Here is a 20,264-nt window from a genome sequence, read left to right as displayed (position 1 = left end):
AAACGTATGTTAAGCCCAGTTAAAATTTCTTAAAATAGGCCTTAAGCTAGCACATCGTATAGTTACTTCCTTAAGCTTCTTGTGACATTTATTGTATGTAGGTATTGGGGAGGACTGTCTGCTCTTCTCTTTTACCAAGTCTTACCAGGTACGGTACCTACACCGACCTACTATCAACTACCTAACTTACTGATGCCATCGTGATGGGTAAAATAGTGGCAAGGGGCTTTGGCTTCGCCGGCTCATTGCGGCTTTGCAGTCGGGTACTAGTATAAAGGAGCCTTTTCTATGCCCCAGGCATTTTACCCAAGAATATCTCTTGCATCTCAGTCTGATATTGATGTCATCACAAGTAAGTCTAACTGGCATACTGCCCCATTTGATAAAAAAAAGTGTCGAGTACGTACTTAATCGCCCTTTAAAGGGAGTCTCGTATGTATTTAATCGGTCTTTTAATGGAGTCTCGCATGTATTTAATCGCTCTCGAAAGGGTGTCTAGCATGTATTTAATCGCTCTTTATAGGGAGTCGAGCATGTATTTAATTGCTCTTTAAATGGAGTGTAGCATGTATTTAATTGCTCTCTGAAGAGAGTCCAGCATGTATTTAATCGGTCTTTATAGGGAGTCGAGCATGTATTTAATTCCTCTTTAAATGGAGTGTAGCATGTATTTAATTGCTCTCTGAAGAGAGTCCAGCATGTATTTAATCGCTCTTTAAAGGGAGTCTGGCATGTATTTAATCGCTCTTTAAATGGAGTCTCGCATGTATTTAATCGGTCTTCAAATGGAGTCCAGCATGTATTTAATCGGTCTTTCAATGGAGTGGAACATGTATTTAATCACCCTCGAAAGGGAGTCCAGCATGTATTTAATCGGTCTTTAAATGGAGTCTGGCATGTATTTAATCGCTCTTTAAATGGAGTCTCGCATGTATTTAATCGCTCTTTAAATGGAGTCTAGCATGTATTTAATCGGTCTTCAAATGGAGTCTAGCATGTATTTAATCGGTCTTTCAATGGAGTGGAACATGTATTTAATCACTCTCGAAAGGGAGTCCAGCATGTATTTAATCGGTCTTTAAATGGAGTCTGGCATGTATTTAATCGCTCTCTGAAGGGAGTCGAGCATGTATTTAATCGCTCTTTCAAGGGTGTCTTGCATGTATTTAATCACTCTCGAAAGGGATTCCAGCATGTATTTAATCGGTCTTTAAATGGAGTCTAGCATGTATTTAATCGCTCTTTATCCTTTGTGTATATTTATTGTATATATTGTATATATATATCGTGTATATTTAATCGCTCTTTAAATGGAGTCTCGCATGTATTTAATCGCTCTTTAAATGGAGTCTAGCATGTATTTAATCGCTCTTTAATGGAGTCTAGCATGTATTTAATCGCTCTTTAAATGGAGTCTAGCATGTATTTAATCGCTCTTTAAATGGAGTCTCGCATGTATTTAATCGCTCTTTAAATGGAGTCTAGCATGTATTTAATCGCTCTTTAATGGAGTCTAGCATGTATTTAATCGCTCTTTAATGGAGTCCAGCATGTATTTAATCGCTCTTTAATGGAGTCTAGCATGTATTTAATTGCTCTGTAAATGGAGTCTAGCATGTATTTAATCGCTCTTTAATGGAGTCTAGCATGTATTTAATCGCTCTGTAAATGGAGTCTAGCATGTATTTATTCGCTCTTTCAATGGAGTCTAGCATGTATTTAATCGCTCTTTAATGGAGTCTTGCATGTATTTAATCGCTCTTTAAATGGAGTCTCGCATGTATTTAATCGCTCCTTAAATGGAGTCTAACCCATCCCCAACCTTCCCTGTTGGCTAACCTACCCCTCTCTGCCCTTTCACATAACTACCCCTCCCGAATTCTACCCCAAACTACCTCTCTATCACCCAATCCCAAGGTGACCTTCTCATACCCATCTCCACCTTTGCCGTATCCCATCCTGCGCACGTGTGTATCTGTCCGAATACCTAAAAATATAAATATAATGTACGTAATAAATATACTCCCAGAAAGGAAGAGCTTTCCTAATGAGGAGGAGGAATGCGGGCACATCGCAGTTGCCAGACACTGTGCGTCGATAGAACATCACAGGCTCTTCACGTGGACATCAGATCGTGAGTTCTCGTCCTCACCGGCATTCTTTGGTCCATTGGATACCTGCACGGTTGTTTTTGCTTCCATTATCAAGTTTTATATCGTAAATAAAATCGTTGTGATTTGTATTATTCAACAAGTCGCGAATTGCTTGTTCTTTATCCTTCCTGCGCTGTTTGCGCAGCTGAACTCGATACCTGCTTGGCTACCTGCAGGGATAGGAGTATGTGGTGAACGTTTGTTGAGGTACATCGTGGTAACGTAAACTGATCGCAGGAAACGTTGTTTTAAAAATAGGATACAAAACCGTCGTTCAATGTAAACCGAGTGGAGTAATTTACAAACACGTGCTCCTACTCGGACAATATACATTATTAAGCCATTGTCTTGCATTCTTCCATTTGCTTGTTCACTAAAGGTGGGAAATTATGTTTGTGCTTTTGTTGATCCACCGTCCCTGGTCCGCAGCTCGAATAAAGGAGGAAGACACCTGTGCACCCTGGACATGGTACCCGAGGTTCTCTTCTTGATCCTGCTCGGCGCTTGTTTCGGAGCAGGACATTCCTCATGGCCGGGATGTCACTTGTACGGTATGTGCCAAAGTCTTGTGTGACATCTATCTCCCTCTCTCTGTCCGTCATCACAGTGCTCGACAAGAGCGACGCCATGATTTCGGTACTATAGGTAGACCTGTCGAGGTACGCACTGTTGGCTTAGAGGTACCGAACAGCGCGGCTGTGCTGATGATGCAGTGCCCTCTCTCTGCTGGACCTAGTGATGGTTCCCCCTACCTGTGAAACACCAGGATGGCAGTTTATATGTGGGTCGGGATTCAAACCTAGGCTGGACAGCTTCGAGACGTGTGTACATCTAGGCCATCTTTTCAGCCACAGAAGGCACTGCATCGGTGGTACAGCTGCTCCCTCAGCCCATGGTGCTACCCTGCAGTCTTGTGCTGCATACGAAACTAGAAAGGCATTTGGTAGAGCGCGTACCTCCGCCAGGCTGAACAGTTTGTTTTGTATCCACTGATAGGTCGGATCTGGATTCGGACCGGAACCAAAATCAAATTGGCCTGTTCTAGTCACTTCACCAACTCATCCAAGTTTTGTGATAAGTTGTCCTTTAACTTTTTGAAATATCATGCTATATATTGTTTTTGGCCCTATCACTCAATGGTGAAGAATTAATTTAAAACTTTTTAAAATCTTCTAGCCGGATTCGGATCGTCACCAAAATCGAATCGATTCGTCCTTGTCACACACCCAACCTCTCCACCAAATTTAGTTTGAATCCGTCCAAAACTTTTTGAGATAAGGTGTTATACATTGTTTTTTTGCCCAATCTCTGATATGGTAAAGAATCACAAAAAAAAATCTGATTCGGATTCGAATCTTCATGAAAATTGAATCACTTATTCCTTGTCACACACCCAACCTGTCCACCAAGTTTCGTCCGAATCCGTTCCAAAACTTTTTGAGATATCATGCTATACGTCTTTTTGCCGTATCTCTGATACGGTGAAGCATCAAAAAATTCTCAGATCCAGACTTCGATGCCGATCTTCACCAAAAAAATCCATCATCATTTTCTCTGTGTCACAAACCCAACCTGTCCACCATTTGTCCAAATCCATCCAAAACTTTTTGAGATATCATGTTATACGTCTTTTTGCCGTATCTCTGATACGGTGAAGCATCAAAAAATTCTCAGATCCAGACTTCGATGCCGATCTTCACCAAAAAAATCCATCATCATTTTCTCTGTGTCACAAACCCAACCTGTCCACCATTTGTCCGAATCCATCGAAAACTTTTTGAGATATCATGCTATACGTCTTTTTGCCGTATCTCTGATATGGTGAAGAATCAAAAAATGTAAACAGAATCAAAAAACAAAACTCGCCACTGATGAATACGAGATACCAGCGATAATGCAGGAAGTGGAACGTGGTTTTGTACAAAGATTATGGAGCAAAACTTCTTTTTTTTTTGGACACATCGATGTTTGTGATAACCATACATCACGTGTTCATCACCCACATCACTTTATCGTTTGAAAACTTCAATGCACAATGGAGTAGGGTTGGCTGTACATTGGGGGGTGGGTTGGAGGTGCACTATGGTGTGAGGAGGAGCGATATCTGGCTGGTTTGGCTGGTCTGGTGCGCAATGGGAGGAGGTGGAGGTGTGGAGCGTAGGAATCACACGATGGAGAGGTTGAGAATAGTCCAATGGAGGTATCATGTGGCAGAGATAGAATGTGTGAATAAGGCTGGGAGGGGGCATGGGGGGAGAGGGGAACTGATGGAGGGAGAGACATCACGTCTAGGGGCTTCACTCCTATCCCGAGCGACGTTACCTTTTGTTGCTCTTTTCCACAACTACTTTACCCTACTTTCCTCCTTCTATTTCTTTTTGTCAATTATACCTTTTTGAAATTAGAACCAATGAAGTGTATGAATATATATATATACATATATACACAGTGCATTCCGAAAGTATTCAGACCCCTTCACTTTTTTCACATTTTGTTATGTTGCAGCCTTGTGCTGAAATCGTTTAAATTCATTTTTTCCAATGCTCGGCTTTTGTATTTGGTACAATACAATACCCCATAATGACAGAGAAAACAGGATTTTAGAAAGTTTTGCAAATTTATTAAAAAGAAAAAACTGAAATGTCACATTTACATAAGTATTCAGACCCTTTGCTATGACACTTGAAATTTAGCTCAGGTGCCTCCCATTTCTCTTGATCATCTTTGAGATGTTTCTACACCTTGATTGGACTCCACCTGTGGTAAATTCAATTGATTGTACATGATTTGGAAAGGCACACACCTGTCTATATAAGGTCTCACAGCTGGCAATGCATATCAGAGCAAAAACCAAGCCATGAGGTTGAAGGAACTGCCTGCAGAGTTCAGAGACAGGATTGTGTCGAGGCACAGATCTGGGGAAGCCTACAAAAAAATTCTGCTGCATTGAAGGTTCCCAAGCGCACAGTGGCCTCCATAATTCTTAAATGTAAGAAGTTTGGAACAACCAGGACTCTTCCTAGAGCTGGCCGCCCGGACAAACTGAGCAATCGGGGGAGAAGGGCCTTGGTAAGAGAGGTGACCAAGAACCCGATGGTCACTCTGGCTGAGCTCCAGAGATCCTGTGTGGAGATGGCAGAAACTTCCAGAAGGACAACCATCACTGCAACACTCCACCGATCTGGGCTTTATGGCAGAGTGGTCAGACGGAAGCCTCTCCTCAGTGAAAGACACATGAAAGCCCGCTTGGAGTTTGCAAAAAAGCACCTAAAGGACTCTCAGACTGTGAGAAACAAGATTCTGTGGTCTGATGAAACCAAGATTGAACTGTTTGGCTTCCGTCTGGCCACTCTGCCATAAAGCCCAGATCGGTGGAGTGTTGCAGTGATGGTTGTCCTTCTGGAAGTATTTGAAATGCGTCCTTCTGGAAGTATTACATAAACCCATCTATCTATAATTCCAGTAATCTCTGTCTGTACGTTTGTACGTTTGTACGTCTGTACGTCTGTACGTCTGTTTGTCTGTGACCGCTGTTTCTCGACAACCACGGGTCCGATATACTTTTAACTTGCCAGGTATATTGCTGGGGACCCGAGGATGTGCCTTTTCAAGGTTTCATATTAATCGGACAATTACTTACCGAGCTATGTCCAAAAAACGATTCAACCAATCAGAGAGCAGCGAACGATCGCGTGTGCCGAACGTGGAGGACACACTCTGCCTCGGATGGCACATTTGAGAGCGTATTCATTTATTTCACGTTTGCAAACTATGTTGGCGTTAAACTATGTTTTAAAACTAATAAAACCGAATTTGCGATTCATTCGCTTTCCTGCGCGTTTGTGCACGCGATGGCGATTTCTTTACCAAACTCCGGAAGCCGTTCGCTTTGGACCAAACCATTGCATGTAAATAGAGGGGGGGGATTGTCACCGTACTCGCAAGCCGTTCGCTTTGGACCAAACCATTTCATGTAAATAGAGGGGGGGGATATAATTTTAGATATAGATATAGTACGGGCAATGCCCTAGTATTTGAAATGAGAGCAAATAATCGTATAATGGAAAAGCGATTACATGCAAATCCGAATCCATCACAAATGTCAAATCATCATTTTACCTTTTCGTTGAATATATGCAGGTGAATGTGCCGTTCATCACGAGTTAAGTATGATGACGTTCAGGAAGAAGAAGAAGCCTTACCACCAACTTCGACTTCTTCTGGAATGGTTTGATTATTTGTGTTCAAATGTCTGGTAAATGTTTTGTATTTATTTATGCGAATGTGTACTTGTATATAACTGCCATTAATCAAAAAGGTTTAGGCACGAAAGAGCGAATCCAAAAAAACGAACTTTTTTTGTCTACAACACTCCCAGTCACTCACTGATGAACCTCTGAAAGTTTGACGAAGATCCGTTCAGCCATCTCCGCAGAACATGTGTTCGAGCCATCTGCCTCCTGTGCCCGTGCCATCAATTTCAGCTCATCTGGGTGTCCTTGGGGAATGATAAAGAATAATCATTAAATGCACTGCAGTAGAAGATAGAAACCTTTCAGCCATTTTCTGGAATAAAGGATCCCGTGTTAACGGAGCCTCAGACGTGACAATGGCATGATATCGCCTCCTCCTCCTCCCTCATTGTCCTCCTCCTCCCTCTCCATCATCTTCCTCCTCCCCATCATCATCCTCCTCCTCCTCCCTCATCCTCCTCCCCCTCCCTCATCCTCCTCCTCCCCCTCCCTCATCCTCCTCCTCCTCCTCCTCATCCTCCTCTCCCTCGCTCATCCTCCTCTCCCTCCTCATCCTCCTCCTTCCTCTCCATCTTCCTCCTCCTCCTCCCTCATCCTCCTCCCCCTCCCTCGTCCTCCTCTCCCTCCCTTGTCCTCCTCCCCCTCCCTTGTCCTCCTTCCCCTCCCTTGTCCTCCTCCCCCTCCCTTGTCCTCCTCCCCTCCCTCGTTCTCCTGCTCCCTCCTTGTCTGCCCTCGTCCTCCCCCTCCTTCCTCGTCGTCTTCCTCCTCCCTCGTCCCCCTCCTCCTCCCTCGTCCCCCTCCTCCTCCCTCGTCCTCCCTCGTCCTCCTCCCACTCCCTCGTCATTGTCCTTCCTCCTCGTCATCCTCCTTCTCCATTGTCCTCCTCATCCTCATCCTCCTCCCTCTTCCCTCGTCCTCCTTCTCGCTCGTCCATTTATGACATGGTTGTGGACCATTTATGACAAAACTTGGTGGTGAAGGAGCTGCGCTCCAACGCGTGTCGAAAGAAGTGACGCGACCAAAGACGGAATTCGTCCGAGTTGCTTTATTGAAACAAAACAGCTCAGGTATTCTGACAAAAGCCCGTTTATCGGGCAGCAATATATATACACATTTATGTCGGGAAGTTTGCCCGGCAAAAGCTATACCGGGCATGCCCGGGTGTCAAGGGCGAGCCTCGGAAAGGCGAGTCTGGACCTGCCCGGGCGTGTTTGGCTGCGGCCTGGCAAGTCGAGGCTGGGCGTGCCCGGACGCTCTGGGCGAGCCCTGGAAAGGCGATAGCGGGCATGCCTGGACGCTCTGGGCGAGCCCTGGAAAGGCGATAGCGGGCATGCCCGGACGCTCTGGGCGAGCCCTGGAAAGGCGAGAGCGGGCATGCCCGGGAAAGACGAGACCGGGCGTGCCCGGGAGGTTCGGGCGTGCCCGGGAACAGTGAGTCCGGGCATGCCCGGGAGAGGCGCGTCTGGCCATGTTCTGGCTGGTGCAAGGCGATTGTGTGCATCCAGCGGTAACCGCTACACACGCCCCTCCAGAATCGACCTGCACCGGCAGGGTCAATTTAAGGGGGGTCCGGATGACCCGGCCGAAGCGACCCCTGGAGGGTCGTGGGGAGGGGTCCGACGTGGTGGTGGGTGGTCGAGCGGGGGGAACTGTGGACGGGGGGCGGCCTCGCCGCGGAGGAAGGGCCAACCGTGGTGGTCGGTCGACGTCCATGTGCGCCGGTTTGAGGCGGTCCACAGAGATCCGGTCCGACCGGCCGCCAACGTCGACGACAAAGGACTTGTCGCCCCGTCGCAGGACCCGGAAGGGCCCGTCGTACGGCGGCCGGAGTGGCCCCCGGTGCGCGTCATGACACACAAAGACGTACTCCGCTGTGCGAAGCGTCGGGGGGACGTAGGACTGGGGGCCACCGTGGCGGGACGTTGGCACGGGGGCAAATCGGCGGGCGGCCTCCTGGAGGTCCGAGCGCTGGCGTGCGGCGGACCAGGGACTGGTAGCGTCGGGCACGAACTCGCCCGGGACGCGGAGCGGCTGGCCATAGACGAGCTCGGCAGCGGACGCCCGGAGGTCCTCCTTGGGGGCCGTGCGGAGGCCCAAAAGGACCCACGGCAGCCGGTCGGTCCAACCGTCGTCCTGAAGGCCGGCCATGAGTGCGGCCTTCATGGAGCGGTGAAACCGCTCGCACAACCCGTTGGCTTGGGGGTGGTAGGCCGTGGTGCGGTGCAGCGTGACCCCCAACGAGCGGGCGACCGCGCCCCAAAGTTCGGACGTGAACTGTGGGCCGCGGTCGGACGAGATGTCCGCCGGTGCGCCGAAGCGCGCGACCCAGGTGGCGATGAACGCCTGCGCCACGTCGGCGGTGGTGGTGGAGGTGAGGGGCACGGCCTCCGGCCACCTGGTGGTCCTGTCCACCATGGTGAGCAGGTGGGTGAACCCCCGCGATGGGGGCAGGGGACCCACCAGGTCCACGTGGACGTGGTCGAAACGCCGTGCAGGCACGGTGAAAGGTGCCAGCGGGGCCTGGGTGTGGCGGTGGACCTTGGCCCGCTGGCAGGCCGTGCAGGCGTTGGCCCAGTCGCGGACGTTCCGTCGAAGGCCGTGCCAGACGAAACGCGCCGACACCAGCTTCTGAGAAGCTTTCCGGCCCGGGTGAGAAAGGCCGTGGATGGAGGCGAAGATGCGGCGCTGCCAGGAAACGGGCACGATGGGGCGAGGCTGGCCCTGGGAGACGTCGCAGAGCAGGACGGTGCCCGCGAAGGGGATGTCGGCCAGGCGGAGGCCCGTGTCTGCCGCCCGGAGGGCCTGCACCGAGGTGTCGGTGGTCTGGTCGGCCGCCATGAGCGCAAAGTCCACGCCGAGGTGGACCGCGTTCGCGCTGGCCCGAGAAAGACAGTCGGCCACAGCGTTGTCTTTGCCGGCGACGTGCCGGATGTCCGTGGTGAATTCCGACACGGCGGAGAGGTGGCGCTGCTGGCGGGCCGACCACGGCTCCGTGACTTTGGCCATTGCGTAGACCAACGGCTTGTGGTCGACGAAAGCCGTGAACGGGCGGCCCTCCAGGAGGTGTCGGAAATGGCGAACGGCCAGGAATAGACCGAGCAGCTCGCGGTCGAACGTGCTGTATTTTAACTCGTTCGGCCGGAGCTGCCGGCTGAAAAAAGCGAGTGGCTGCCAAACCCCGTCCACCCATTGTTCATGGACGGCGCCCACCGCATAGTTGGAGGCGTCCGTAGTGAGGGCGATGGGCGCGTTGAGCACCGGGTGAGCCAGCAGCGTTGCGTCGGCGAGGGCCCGTTTTGCGCTCGCGAAGGCCGCGTCCATGGCCGCGGACCAAACGATGTCATGCTTGGCCGGCTTGCCCCGGAGGGCCTCGTAAAGGGGCCGCATGAGCTGAGCAGCGCGGGGCACGAATCGGTGATAAAAATTCACCATGCCGAGGAACTCTTGTAGGGCCTTGATGGAACGGGGACGCGGGAACGTGGTGATGGTCTCGACCTTGGTCGGCAGCGGCACGGCCCCGGTCTTGGTGATGCGGTGGCCCAAAATGTCAACGGTCGTCATGCCGAAGTGGCATTTGGCCGGGTTGACAATTAAGCCGTGCTCGCTGAGGCGACCGAACAGTGTTCGGAGGTGGAGGAGGTGCTCGGCGCGGGACGTGCTGGCGACGAGGATGTCGTCCAGATAGACGAAAAGAAATGGCAGGTCGCGCAGCACGCCTTCCATTAAGCGCTGGAACGCCTGGGCCGCGTTCTTGAGGCCAAACGGCATCCTCAAAAATTCGAACAGGCCGAACGGCGTGATGACGGCCGTCATCGGGACGTCGGCCGCCCGGACAGGTACCTGGTGGTATCCCCGTATCAGGTCAATTTTGGAAAATATGACCCAAAATATGACCCACAGCCAAATGTGCGGAAAAGTCCTGGATGTGCGGGATCGGGTACCTGTCGGGGGTGGTAGCGTCGTTGAGGCGGCGGTAGTCGCCACACGGGCGCCATCCGCCCCCCGGCTTTGGCACGATGTGCAGTGGTGAGGCCCACGCGCTATTGGAGCGCCGCACGATGCCGAGGTGCTCCAACGCGTCGAACTCGGCCTTTGCCACGGCGAGCTTGGCCGGGTCGAGGCGGCGGGCCCTGGCGTAGACCGGCGGGCCCGTAGTGGGTATGTGGTGCTCGATCCCATGCCGCACTGCGACCGCCGAAAACGTCGGCCGTGTGAGGGCCGGGAATTCCGCGAGCAGGCGAGCGAACTCGTTCGCCGTCGGGAGGGCGCACGCCAGTTCGGTCGGCGCGGAGCTGCTCATCGTGCACGCCAGGGAGCTGAAGGTCTCGGCGTTGACAAGGCGACGACGTTTGACGTCGACCAGCAGCCCGTGCGCGCAGAGGAAGTCGGCGCCCAGCAAAGCCATGGGGACGCAGGCGGTCACAAAGGTCCACTGAAAGCGCTGGCTGCCGAAGCAGAGGGTGACGTTGCGCGGGCCGAAAGTGCGTATGGCCGAGCCATTAGCAGCGACCAAAGAGGGGCCGCAAACGGCGTCCCGCCTGTCCTGCTCGGAGGCGGGTATGACGCTCAGTTGGGTGCCGGTGTCACAAAGGAAACGCCTCCAGGACGCTTTGTCCCGAATAAAAAGCAAGTTGCCCGAGTGGCCGGCGCTCATGGCTGGGAATGAACGCCGGCCCGGCCGTTTCCCGACTTGCCGAAAGTGCACGGGGGTCGGCACGTCCGAGCCTTGTGTCCGAACCTGGCGTGGTAATAACACCACGCCTGGTCAGGTGGAGGCCCCGGCCGTCGTGTCGGAAGCGGTCGGTGCGGCCGCCAGTTTCACCGGCAGTTCGGCCTCCAACCGCGCAGGGCGCTTGGGCGTCGTGGGCATCGCCTCGGACGGCGGCAGGCTCCAGATAGCCGCGCCGATGTGTTGGCCCGCCGAGGAGATCTTATCGGCTTCCCTGGCGAGGGCGCGGGGATCGGTGATCGACGTGCCAGCCAGGGCGAGGCGTACCGGGTGAGGCAGCTGGCGAAGGAACAACTCTCGGAACAGAAAATCCGGAGAGTGCTCACCGAGCAACGAGAGCATATAGTCCATGCGCTCGGACGGGCGCGTGTCGCCGAGCTCGGGCAGGTCGAGCAGGCGCCGTGCGCGTGCCGCCGGTGAGAGGGCGAAAGCGTCGAGGAGGAGCGTCTTCAGCGCGTCATACTTGTCGGCAGCCGGCGGGTGCTCGAGGAGGCTCAGGGCGCGGGCCGCGGTGGCGGAACCGAGCGCTGCCACGACGTGGTGGAAGCGGGTGTCGTCCGCGGTGATGCCTCGCAGGGTGAACTGGGAGTCCGCCTGGGCGAACCAAACAGCCGCGTGAGCCTCCCAGAAGGTAGGCAGTTTAAGAGTCACTGCCGTGTCCATGTCGGTAGGTCACCAGTGAAGGAGCTGCGCTCCAACGCGTGTCGAAAGAAGTGACGCGACCAAAGACGGAATTCGTCCGAGTTGCTTTATTGAAACAAAACAGCTCAGGTATTCTGACAAAAGCCCGTTTATCGGGCAGCAATATATATACACATTTATGTCGGGAAGTTTGCCCGGCAAAAGCTATACCGGGCATGCCCGGGTGTCAAGGGCGAGCCTTGGAAAGGCGAGTCTGGACCTGCCCGGGCGTGTTTGGCTGCGGCCTGGCAAGTCGAGGCTGGGCGTGCCCGGACGCTCTGGGCGAGCCCTGGAAAGGCGATAGCGGGCATGCCTGGACGCTCTGGGCGAGCCCTGGAAAGGCGATAGCGGGCATGCCCGGACGCTCTGGGCGAGCCCTGGAAAGGCGAGAGCGGGCATGCCCGGGAAAGACGAGACCGGGCGTGCCCGGGAGGTTCGGGCGTGCCCGGGAACAGTGAGTCCGGGCATGCCCGGGAGAGGCGCGTCTGGCCGTGTTCTGGCCGGTGCAAGGCGATTGTGTGCATCCAGCGGTAACCGCTACAGTGGATGAGTTAGTTATGTGATGAAAATAAGCCAATTCGATTTTATTTCAGATCCGGATCCGGCTTATCGGTGGGATGTATACAAAACGTAAACTGTTCAGCCTGGCAGAGATGTTCCCTCTACCAAGTGCTGTTCTAGTTTAGTTTGTTGTCACATTTCAATTACTAAATTTCCGACGGGACTCGTACTTTTACACCCCACTGTATATTAATGCAAAAATGTCATACTAGCATTGCCATTGGTCATGAAGTCCTAGACTGAAAACATGTGATGGACTGATGTTGATGATTCTGTGCAGCCTTTAAGGTACCGGTGATGAAGGGTGACATGGGCCGAGGCCCGTGTGTAGCCACGCTGAACGCCTGCGTTGGATATTGCAACTCCATTGCCTTCCCCTCCAAATACTCAGTGCTTGTCGCTTCTGACTTCAAGCACAACATCACATCTATGTCGGAGTGTTGTGTCATCAGCGAAGTTGAGAAGGTGTGTGTGGTTTCGTTTGTGGCTGTTCTTGTGCACTAATTGCTTGTACTGACTCTAAAAAAAACCCCCAGAACTGCAACTGCCACGTTCAGGTGCAGTTACGGCCCTCGTAAACTTTGGCACCGTCTTTGTAGGTGGCATGTCCCTCTCATTAGCCATCTGCTTCTGTGGGCATGCCATCTTCTAGGCCATCCCGCCCCATGGGGTGGTCCCAATAAAAAGTCTTCCACCCCTCTCCAAGGCTCCACAGTCGACCTTGCCACCATGGCCTGTTGTGCAGCAGCCAAACAGTCCATGCTGTTTTCCCCAAAGTGCAATGTGCTTTCCATTTGTGCCTTTGTGCACAATTCCTCTTCCTCTTTTACCACAATCTAGCTATGGACCCCCTCCCACACCTCACCACTCCTTCCAAATAATAATATATACATGCAATAAAATGTAAAGCAGCATGCATATCTGGACGTGTGAAGGCAATTTAACTGATGGAGGAGAGAGTAATTTGTTGATAAATGAGTCACTGTCACTGTCTATGTGCAGGAATTGAGAAATGGGGAGTAGCCAGTAGAACAATGCATGTATGACTAGCCAGTAGAACAATAGAAAAAAGTTTTTAATGGTGGAATGCAGGTCAGACCAATCTGCTTACTTAACCTGACAGACACAGTGGCATCCATAAAGACCACCAGGAAAACAGACACTTTCAAAAATACAGGATCTGAGGAGCTAAGTAAAGGAGAGAAAGAACAGGGAATCCTTTTGAAAAGAGTAGATTATTGTGTGCTGGTAATATATTATCTATTGTATTATAAAATGAGCCGTGTCTGTCTATCTGTTTGTTTGTCTGTTTAGTTTGTCATGTTATAACTTGAGAACGGATTAACGGATTTCAATAAATCCAACTATGGTGGATTCGGGTAACTCCCGGGAATGTTTGTGATCCCCCCAAAAAAAATTATATATTTTTAATGGTACAATTTAAAAAAAAACAACTTATGGTACAATAATTTAAAATTTTTATTTTTGACACGCGTGTCAAAACTGCAAATGCCAACACCATGCTGTTTGTTATCCCTGCATGTTGGTTATCCCTGCATGGAGAGCAGGATCTCCCAGGAATCTTTTTTTTTTCCCCCATAGATTAGCCAAGCCTGGTGTTGGCTTAGCGTTTAGGGTGCCGGCTTGGGATCCTAGGATCCTGGGTTAGAATCCCGGTTGATCGCTGAATTAACACCAGGGGGGTTGACTCAGCCTGTCATCCTTCCGAGGTCGGCAAATTGAGTACCAGTTCACTGGTAATTCCCTGTGTGTCGTAAGAGGCGACTCACAGGGTTGGCGGCAGCCAAGGCATCCGGCCATAAAACATTGCTTCAAAAAGGGGACCACGGTGCCCGAAAAAGGCCAACCCCTGCTCTGCGGGGGGGGGGGGGAAATGGCCTCCAAAGGTGGTTCTTTCATAGATTAGCCATCACAGAAAAGATTGGTATTTCTACGGGTCTTATATTCTAGTAATAATAATAACTAGATGGTATTCATAGAATACTTACTTGCGAAACTAATGCAGTCTTGAGAAGGAATTGATGGGAGCGAACTCCTTTGTATATTACGTTTTTTTTTCTTTGATCCAATATGGCTGCCAGATCACGTGACTGATGACTTCACTTTATCAAACTATATTTCCCTTGGCTAGTCAATCAATTAGTTAAAGTTTCGCATTGATCGGTTAAGCGGTTTCAGAGAAGAAGATTTTCAAGAGATTTTTGCTTTGATCCCATAAATGGCCATGTAACGTGGTAAAGTTTCAATTTCCTCTGTTGAACGGTTTTCTATGTATGCTCGATATGCACCATATCAAATGGTCATGTAGCACGTCGTAAAGTTTCAGTTTCCTCCATTGAACGGTTTTCGATGAACGCTCTTAACAAAATGCAGACACGTACCAATATGTGACCAATTGCTTAGCCCTGCTTTTCACTTTGCGTGTGCGGTGTAATAACCATTCCTTTCATGCCATAAGGGGCCTAGGAGTTGTTGAGGCAGTTTAATTGGCTAAGGAGTAAAATCCTGAACAGGTTGCCATTCCAGTGCAGGATACTCGAATGGCTTATTAGTTATTACCCCAGTAAGCTGGTAGTCATTTTGCTGACCTCGGAAGGATGACAGGCTGAGACAACCCACCTGATGTTATTTCAACAGCACGACAGGGGCTCATACTGTGCTGGTGTCCTCCCTAAATCCCTTTACACCAATGTGTCATCAGATATGGCTTGGGCATGATGGGCCAAGTGTCCTTTCTGTTGTTCCCAACAAAACCTGCAATGTAGTCCAATTTGTAGTACACTACAGCATCAATACGTGAGATATTAACTTGTTGTTTTACTCCTGTGGAGTGTAATAATACTGGACTACATTTTACTTTGCAGGTTCCAGTTCGGCTGTCGTGTGGGGTCCACGAGGACGAGGCGGAGGTTTACACGGCGAAGAGATGTCGCTGTGACATGTGTCGTTTCTCCAACAATTAAATCTCAATGTGCTATATATATATATATATATATGAGTGTATTTAGGTAGATGTCACAGACAAAGCAAAGCCATTGTTTAGGTTAAAACCGTTTTGGTAAATGTAGAGATAGCTCCCATAGTTTTGCAATGAGTGTGCATGTCGAGTGCAGAGTTGGGCACAAAGCAAAAGCAATTAATGGGCTTGGCTAATACACGAGTTTCAAATGATGTAATCCGCCCCAGAATTCTTGGCGCGCATTTGCAGAACGCGCCAGGGTTCACCGGGGCAGCTGATTGGATAATGTGCGTGCCAGTTAAGGATTAAGTAAAATGGCTCACAAAACTTCTAAAATAAGCCAAAACTACTTGGAAACGTACCTGCGAGAAAGGAATGTACCTCTGCACAAGAAAATATTTTGAGAACTTTCGGAACTCGCAAAAAAAGCTGAATGCTTGCATCTAGCTCCCCGTGCTTGCAGCTAACTCTCGAGGACGTGGCCTGAAGGACCGAAGGTTCGTTGACGGGTGTGTTCTACCCAAAACTTTGACCATCGCTGCCAATGAGCGGACTTTGAACCTTGTGGGATTACCTCATGTGAACCTGGCAGGCTAGGTGATTTATTTAATTGATGTCTGTGATTGGAAAGCTGATGCCATCATTCCCAACATTCAGGGGGACTTCCCAGAGGGAGATACCATATCTGGTTTGGCTGCTTCTTAACACCAATGGGAAGGTCATATCTGGGGCTTGTCAATGCACAAGATATGTTTTAAATGATGATAATTACTATTAATAATGTTTGGGTAGAGAGTGGTGGGGGAGGAGTGGGATTGGGCGTGGGGGTTATAAGGGTTGTGAGGGCATTATAAATGTATATTTTTTGTTTGGTTCTGGGGCCACAATATATATTGTACTAGATTTTTACATATATTGGTAAAAGGAAGTGTGTGTGTTTGTGTGTTTCTCTCGTTGGTTGTTATCTCCATAATTTGGGTTTTAAAAGGTGGAACGGAGTTTCCCAGGATGTGAAGTATCCAGCCCCGCTTCGGTGAAGGATTGCTATTCATGGGCTACGTTGTAAAGTTTTGTTGTACTCAAAGTTTTGTTTTGAGGGCTCTTTTGATGATCGCTCCTGGGGTTCAGACAGCTAGCAAATACAGTTCCTTAGGTGTAATGTTTCCAGGATGGTTTTTAAGATCTCTGTAAGGTTCTTTTTTTTTTATCATTCCCATTCCTCCAATAATCACAGGTACAATTTCAGCATTCTTCAGCTTCTAGGATTTTTTCACTTCAGTTTTGAGACCATGGTATTTAGTCATTTTCTTGATTTCTACATTGTTTCGGCCAAAATTGCTGAGGACTGACACCTCAATTAGCAATGCCTTTTTTCTTTTTTGTACCTAAGTACGCTTGATGGGATGATTCGGTCATACATGAGCATTACTTCCTTCTTTTCAGTGATTGCTTTTGGTTCATGTTTTCACGAGCTTTCTGGAACGAGGATATTGAGACTTTTTCAGATGTGCCAGTGGATTACTCTACATACCTTGTTGTGCCTTTGGGTGTACAGCTGTTCTGACATGAGTTTTTTTTACATCCTGATAGGAGGTGGCTTGTACTCTCTGTTAGTCCCTTGCTGAATTCTCTCTGCTCGCCAAACTTGTCGAATTGACTCAGTCCTGCCATCTTCTTAAAGCCATTGGGGTAGTGTCCTTGTTCTTGGGCATTTTTAATGATTTGTTCTCTATCCCAGTTGAGCTGACCTCCTCTTAGGCATTCGTGTGTGTGTGTGTGTGTGTGTGTGTGTGTGTGTGTGTGTGTGTGTGTGTGTGTGTGTGTGTGTGTGTTGTTACGGACCAGTGTAACAATTGCGCTTTGGCAAAGGTTATATTGTCTGGTAAATTTCCTGTAAAGTCACAACAACAATGATGACAACAACACCAATAACAGTTTTGAGGCAGTTTTGAGAACGGAAGGAGAAGGAATGAAGGAGACGAGGAGGAGAAGGCAATGACACTTCTGAGCTGTCACACTCATTTTCAAGCGGTGCACATCATTTTAAAACCATCATACCCAGTAAAGGAGGAGTCGAGGGTATTCCGTATGTGAACCTGGGAAGGTTCACTGACTCACCTATTCTATGAGCACGACACGCTGTGCAACTTCAACCTGCTGTGCATTGGTCTGTGGAGATTCAGCTCGCTTCTTTCATCATACCCGGTGAGGTATTATTTGCTGAATTCCCTCTACTCGCCGAATCTACCTGTCCGACATTGCACTGCTGTTGTCTCTGCCACAATTTCAGAGCTTCTGTACCCTCATTGGTGCCATTCCGGGTGATTTGCACACCATTTTCGAGAAGGCACTTGGCTGATTGACTGCTACATATTCACCAAGTTTATTCGTTCCTCCCATCTCTCCACTTTTTCAAGTAACACATTGTCCAAAACAGCTTGGAGTTCCCTTCTTCATCATCTGTGATAGTTTTACCTGTGGACTCAGTTTTTTTTTCCCATGCTTCTGTGATACGAGGATTTCACCTTCTGAGGACTTGTAAGATGTGACTCTCCAGTCGGCTTCATCCTGTGCACACCCCCTGGACGAGATTCTTTCGACCATGGTCACCATCAACATTTCATCCACTTATCACCCGCTGGGGTTTACTGTATGAAGTTGTGGAGGGAAATCAGGGTTTTGTTCCCCAAAGACCACCGGCACAACAGTGCATGATTTCTACCTTGAGTCGGTGAGAAATAAAATAATTTGGTCAGGGTGCCAGCAATAACTCGCCTACTATCTCCGCTGCTCAGAAAACACCGTAGAATAATTATTTGGCATAGAATTCTCCCACAAAGTCCTTGTTTGAGCTAAGCTGCCACATCAAGAGTCATGAGATAGCTTTTAGCAGCATTATTGCCTGTGATGGTTGTACTTATTTAATTTGGGGATTCTTAGGAAAGTCGTTAAGTGTTACATTTAATTAGTATTATTGTGCTTTCGGTTGAGAGTATGGATTAATAAATATTCCTTACAAAGTTACCCTTCTGTCTCGATCCTGTGGCAAGTTGGTTTCACCCGTAAAACAACACGAGGCAACATCAGTGTCTTTATTTATTTTCTTCCATAACATCCTTGAGGTTATCAATGCACTCGCTGCGGTCCCTCGAGGTTGACACGAAACAGTTATATCCACAGCCACCGCTCGATAATTGTATTAACAGGAAAAGGTCGACGCCTCTCAAGTCTCATCCATGGATATTTCTTGTATTTTCGTGAGTCTGATTTGCGTTCAGGAGCAAAACAATTATGCTTAACCATCCTGAAATTGCCACTCTTTCACCATCTAAATGCAGAAAATTATGTTAAAAAGACATTTTGAATTACAAATTTTCCACTAGCAACGGCAGGTTAAAAGTGCCCGGTGAGCAGAACTGAATCAGTGTAAACACACACAGTGGATGCTCGAAAGGCCTTGTTAGCATTAATATGTCATTTCGAATGTCTCGTGTTGATGTCACACTTTTACTTGCTCATTTATACCTGATTCGACCTAAATATTGCTATAGGTGTGATTAAGGCTACAGGGGATAGTTAGCATGGTCCGAATACCATCTTTTACTGATCTTTTAAAACTAACTGCACTTGCTATAATATTAACCACATTTATTTCCACACTGGTCAATAAATGTTCATAAAAAATGTATTTTGTGAAGTAGAGAAAAGTTGGTGTGCCATCGACACAATGAGCGAGCACCTTCAGGAAACGAGGACACAATGTCACCATGAAGTTGCATTGTGGGTTTTTTGAATGATGTCCACAAGAGAAGGCTAACTTATGGAACTGTTGTCGTAACAATGCTCTGAAAAGATGGCGTTTTCTTCGACATACTATTCTGCTGGCAAAGCACCAGGATAATTTGGCATATACCAAACCCCCCCACCCCCCCCCCCCCCCGAAAATTTTGGAAGCAAAGCTGCTGTCAATGAGGTCTTGTCTCTAATAGCCATGCCAGAATTGAGTCAGCCAATGATGTCACCCCACAGCATTGTGCTGCATATGAACGAGGAAGAAGACTGGATGTTAAGCCTCCATTACAGCTTGATAATAATCGAATGTATGCAGTTTATCTGCAGGTGGCATCATCATCGTCATCAATTTTGTGTGGCTACGCTCAACAGTTTGCCCTTGCTTGATGAATGCGATCTGGATTTGAACCTGTAATCATCAGATCACATCCAGTCGACGTTCAGCCAGTTAACCCCGAAGACTGCTTAATAACGATTAAAAAAATAGAAACAATGTGGTCAATGCAGAAAAGGGGCTTGAACTGTTGTTCATGGTGCCCCATGACTCAACTGCTGTGAGGATGACACACAGCGAATGGCACAAAGCGAATGAACCTTTCTCTCTCACTGTGCAGCCAATCCGTTACAGCACAGAGCAAATGATGCTGTTGCAGCTCTCCCCTCTCTCGCTCCCTCCCTCCCTCCCTCCCTCTCTCTCTCTCTCTCTCTCTCTCTCTGTGTGTCTCGCTGTGTGTCTGTGTGTGTCTCTCTCTCTCTGTCTCTCTCTCTCTCTCTGGCGCCATCTGCTGGCTGTCAGTGCGTTGGGTGCGGTGTCATGGCGTCTGCTCGCTTCGTGTCGTGAGTGATCTGTGTTGGCTGTTTCCTATTTCCCTTATTCACTCCATTGTGTCCCTGTTTCTGATTGTAAAGTTTTCCCCTTGTTTCCTGTGTGTGTTGAGACTTGAGAGAGAGCGGGAGAGTGCACGGTAAGTGTTTTCGCAGGTTGTTGTTGAAACCTTCGGTTTCTGGGCCTGCGTTTCATTTGCCTTGTTTTTCTGGTCGAACTGCTCGTCGGTGGTTTCGATTCCTCATTTATATATTGTTTTTCCTTATCTTTTTCCTTTACCTTCACTTGC

General features: G+C 49.0%; 1 protein-coding gene across 1 annotated transcript; it reads left to right on the top strand.

Annotated features, from left to right (window-relative positions):
• The first annotated feature begins 1,998 nt into the window (after positions 1-1,998).
• GPHA2 (glycoprotein hormone subunit alpha 2) lies at positions 1,999-18,428 on the top strand. The gene is made up of 4 exons (XM_068131116.2): positions 1,999-2,134; positions 2,583-2,704; positions 12,658-12,842; positions 15,263-18,428. The coding sequence occupies exons 1-4, from the start codon at positions 2,061-2,063 to the stop codon at positions 15,359-15,361; spliced, it is 480 nt and encodes a 159-aa protein (XP_067987217.1). The 5' UTR covers positions 1,999-2,060; the 3' UTR covers positions 15,362-18,428.
• The last annotated feature ends 1,836 nt before the right edge of the window (positions 18,429-20,264 follow it).

The sequence above is a fragment of the Myxine glutinosa genome, chromosome 11, assembly GCF_964187855.1.
Source record: "Myxine glutinosa chromosome 11, kmMyxGlut1.1, whole genome shotgun sequence".
In the NCBI taxonomy this organism is placed as follows: Eukaryota; Metazoa; Chordata; class Myxini; order Myxiniformes; family Myxinidae; genus Myxine; species Myxine glutinosa.
Note: the sequence above shows the minus strand (reverse complement) of the source record. Positions and strands in the feature narration are given on the sequence as shown.